This window comes from Gavia stellata, chromosome 30 (genome assembly GCF_030936135.1).
Source record: "Gavia stellata isolate bGavSte3 chromosome 30, bGavSte3.hap2, whole genome shotgun sequence".
In the NCBI taxonomy this organism is placed as follows: domain Eukaryota; kingdom Metazoa; phylum Chordata; class Aves; order Gaviiformes; family Gaviidae; genus Gavia; species Gavia stellata.
This window is the reverse complement of record NC_082623.1, coordinates 4,159,677-4,164,306: the sequence shown is the minus strand read 5'-3', so window position 1 is coordinate 4,164,306 and position 4,630 is coordinate 4,159,677. Positions and strand designations below refer to the sequence as shown.

General features: G+C 56.7%; 1 protein-coding gene across 1 annotated transcript; it reads left to right on the top strand.

Moving 5' to 3' along the window:
- Nucleotides 1–687: 687 nt before the first annotated feature.
- FMOD (fibromodulin) lies at nt 688–3,898 on the top strand. The gene is made up of 2 exons (XM_009813946.2): nt 688–1,678; nt 3,747–3,898. The coding sequence occupies exons 1-2, from the start codon at nt 688–690 to the stop codon at nt 3,896–3,898; spliced, it is 1,143 nt and encodes a 380-aa protein (XP_009812248.2).
- The last annotated feature ends 732 nt before the right edge of the window (nt 3,899–4,630 follow it).

Sequence of the window (4,630 nt, the reverse complement as noted above, 5' to 3'; positions counted from 1 at the left end):
GTTTCATTTCAAAAATAAGCCCGAGCTTGTTTACCAGGATTTACATCGGTCCCGAGCGGCATGAGCATCCTGCGTTTCTGTGGGGGAAGGGAGAGCTGGATGAAACCCACAGCGAATCATATCACCAGCGAGCGTAGCATAAATATAGCTCCATCGAAACATGCCTTGAGCTCCATCAACCTGTTCTCGCAGCTACAACTCTCCTCTACTTGGCTGGAGAGTGGCCGAGTCCTTTCCCCTCCCTCCCATGCTAAGCCAGTGCAGGCAAATGCCGGGCGCCTCGGAGCAGAGCTGCGTGACCATACACAAATTCGGACCATGTGCCCCATACCTCCATCCTCTACTCAGTTGTAACAGAAATACCCATAAGTAAAGATTTTGCAAGCAAATATCCACTGGGATGGAGGTTTCTAGCAGGCCTGAGGTGAAAAGGGGGAAGATCAGGTAAACAGGGGACATGTCTGCAGCTGCATTTTTTTTGGGTAGGATTCACTCGGGTCCCCTGGTTCTCCAGCTCTATTGCCAAGTGCCACCAACCCCAGGCAGGGCTGCAGCCATACCCAACCCCACTGCATCCCCGGGCCATGGGGTGCAGCTCGCCTGCCTCTAGCCCTTACATCAGGCCTGACGCTGCTGATGGTTTCCTCCCCATTTCTCCCCCACTCAGGTCCCTCCAGCATCAGCACCATGCACTGGGCCACCATCCTGATCATCGCTGGGCTCTGTGGAGCCTCCCTGGGCCAGTACAATGAAGAAGAAGACATGGCTTGGTTACAGTACTACATGCGGCAGTCCCGTATGTCCTCCTATAACTACATGCCCTACTATGAGGATGAAAACACTCCTTACGTGTACTCTTACCTCCCAGCTCCGGACACAGAGGCAGAGCCCGGCCCTGAACCTCAGCAAGCCCCTTCCTGGCAATGTCCCCAAGAGTGTGATTGCCCCCCTAACTTCTCGTCAGCCATGTACTGTGACACCCGTAACCTGAGGTACCTGCCCTTTGTGCCTTCCCGGATGAAATACGTCTACTTCCAGAACAACCAGATCACCGCCATCCAAGAAGGGGCTTTTGACAATGCCACGGAGCTGGAATGGCTCGCACTGCACAACAACCAGATCACCAGTGAGAAGATGGGCAAGAGAGTCTTTGCCAAGCTCAAAAGCCTGGAGAGGTTGTACATGAACAACAACAACCTAACCAAGATGCCCAGCCCCTTGCCCCGGTCCCTGAGAGAGCTCCACTTGTCTTACAATCAGATCTCCAAGGTCCCCTCCAATGCTCTGGAGGGCCTGGAGAACCTCACAGCCCTGTACCTGAGCCACAACTACATTTTTGAGATGGGAGCATCCCTCAAAGGGCTCAAGTCCTTGATCCTTGCTGATCTGAGCTACAACCACCTCAGGAAAGTCCCTGATGGGCTCCCAATGGCTTTGGAACAGCTCTACCTAGAGTACAACTATATCAACACCATCCCTGATGACTATTTCAAGGTCTCTCCCAAGCTGCTCTATGTACGGATGTCCCACAACAGCCTGACCAATCAAGGTCTCTCTACCAACACTTTCAACAGCAGCAGCATCCTTGAGCTGGACCTCTCTTACAACAGGCTCCAGAAGATCCCCCGGGTCAGCACAAACCTCGAGAACCTCTACCTTCAAGGGAACCAAATCAATGGTGAGCAGAAACACGTCAACCAAAGCACGGTGGTGCAGGGGATGGTGGTGCCACAGAGGGATGGGGAGGTGGGATGCAGAACCTGTGCCTCCCTGCGGGAGATACGACCTGGGGTGATGGTTAGAGCAGGAAGCTGGAATTTGGGAGACTTCTAGGTGACCCTCAGCAAGGTAGGAACAGGGTCTGTTGTGTCCCAGCACACCTGGAGCTGAGAGGCTCCCAGCTCTGAACGCTCCCGTGTGATCCACGGAGCCATTGCGCTGGTTTTACTGAGCATTTAGCAGAAGCCTGAGCATCTTCTGGTTAGAGATGCCAGAAAGCAGCTGTGGGAAGAAGCTGATGCACAACCTGGGGAGGGGTCTGGCATTACACACAGGCTGGGGGGGAGGTCACAGACAGGAGTGGGGGGTCCCACAGCCACAGTCACTGCATGCAGGAACACACATCACCCTGGCCAGTGCTAATGCAGGGGACAAGGACGTACCCTGTGGTGCCCGGGGGTCTGCAGCGCTCGGGGCCAGCACAGCCCCTTTCTCCAGCCCCTCTGCCCACCTCCCTCGCTGCCTCGCAGGGCAGCAGCACAGCCAAGGGCCCCAAAGCCCCCGCAAGGGTTGTGGTCTGCAGCGGAGGGGCACATCCTTGCTGGGGCTGGGACAGACAGAGCTCCTAGTTATTAGAGCCATCAACGCAGCATCTTCTGCCAGGACTAAAATTCACTCCACTTAATACACAAATAAATAAAAGGAACAGATTGTTCTGGGGCTGCTATTTATAAAAATAAGCTAGAAAAAAAAAAACCCCAAGCAGTCTCCTGGAAAAATCCAGGCTTGCTCCTCTCACCTGCCAGGCCCGGAGGGCAGGACCCTCCCGGAGCGGTGCTGGAGCCCCTGAGCAAGCCTGGGGTGGGGACGGGGACACGTCAGTGCAGCCATCAGCTGTTGCAGAGGAAACACACAAGCCCGCACCGGGGAACCGACAGAAACACAAAAACAAGAACAGATTCCCAAATGTTTGCTTTCAAAATTTGTAGCTGTTAATGTCTGCCCACAAATGCCATGAAACCACCGCGGAGCCGTTCAGGCTTTATAGCACTTTTTCCTCCAGCTGCAGCTTTTGCCACTGACCTTTAAAGCATCCCCAGGAGCGAGGGGCTGCGGGTCCAGGCGTGCAACACCAGCCTCTTTGGGGGGCACATCTCACCCCATGGGGCATCAGGGCCCGGGTCGTGCCCCTCCAGCCACACCGGCAGGTCCCCACTTGCCTCCCCGCATGTCGCAGGGCTTGCAGCCCCCCAAGCCCCCAGCCTGGGGGTGCAGGGGTCCCCCAGCACCCCACTGCCTTCCCCAGCAGCATCCCGGCCTGGAGCTTTGCTGCCCTCTAGTCGGTGGCTTCTCTCCCAAATCCTGCACAAAATCTTTGGAGTTTGTTCCATCTCCTCCGTCCAAACCCAGCCCGGGCTGGGCCCGAGTGTCCCTGCCTGGTGCGGGTGGCAGATGAACGGAGAAGGGATGTCTGCGGGCATGGGATGGGGACAGGGATGTCCTCCCTCCCGGACACATTGGCTGGGTGGTCCCATGGTGGCTGGGGGGAGCCAGGGGCTGGAGGCTGCAGCATATGAAGCCTCACGAAAGAGGCTAGAAAGGCAATTCCCAATAAAAAGCAATGTTTTTCATCTGACTCCACCCGGCTTTTTCCCATACAAGCGCTCCAGCCAGGCTGGGCACAGGCAGCCGAGGGCGGGCGCTGCCACCGCTTCCAAACCCTGGAGTAGGCACAAACTCACCGGCTCGTCTGAATGCAGTTAGGAGCATCGGTTACCCTTGTAGCTTAAGAGGGGAGGGTGTAGAGTTCAAATTTGCAGGAATAATTGGTCATTTGGGGGTGCTTTCATTTTTTTCCTGCCCATTTTAACATAAACTGGCTCTCAGAGGTTGGTACCCTCAGACCCATCTCCAGAGCAGCCCCCCCTCAGCATTTCTCACATCGCTCCTCAAAATCAGTCACATCACGAAGGTTAGAGCCGGGGCCGAAAGCGGTGCTCAGCTCTGTCTCCTCTCCCCCCCCACAGAGTTCTCCATCAGCAGCTTCTGCACTGTGGTGGACGTCATGAACTACTCCAGGCTCCAGGTCCTGCGGCTCGACGGGAACGAGATCAAGCGAAACGCGGTGCCCCCCGACGCCCCGCTGTGCCTGCGGCGTGCCACCATCATCGAGATCTAGCCTGGCCCCCTCCTCATCCTCAGGACTTGGCTCCCCCGTTCCTGGGGAGACACTCACTCCCATTTTAATGCAGCTTGACAGTCTGACTTGGCTTTCGCAATAGTGCAATCAGGGTACTCCGACACCAGCCCACGCGGGTGGGCAGGAGCTCCCCCTTCCCAGCTCTCCGGCCACGCAAGGTGGGACAGGTCCCAGCACCATTCCCCCTCTGACCCCACCACAGCCACCCCCCAAAGCGCTGCATCCTCATTCACCTTCTCCCCTGGTTTGGGTGGGATGCAGTGGGGATGGGGGAGAGCTCATCCCACCTCCGAAACATGGCACTGAGCATCCGACCCCAGCAGGGAGGGGTTCAGGTGTGGGTCCTGCAGAAGCAGCAGATGTAAAGTGAATCACCCTGAGCCAGGTGCCAGCGGTCACTGGGAGAAGCATCCGGGAGGTTGGGAGCTGCATGAGTAAAGGGTTAAAGATATCCTGGCTGCCAGCACCCCTCAGTCTAGGATGGGGGAGAGCAAACCCACTCTTTTCCCTCCATTTTTCTGACCTTCCATCAGTCTCCTGCTCCAGAGATAAAGGAGAGAAACCTTTCCTGCCGTGGCCGAGCGGCTGTCAGCTGCTGAGGTTAGAGAGAAACACCCTGACAAACAGCCTGTTCGCGGGCCGTGGCTGAGGGGGGTCTCGCGTCTTTCTCCCAGAGCACTGGTTCAGGGCAGGACCGGAGATGAGGGATGG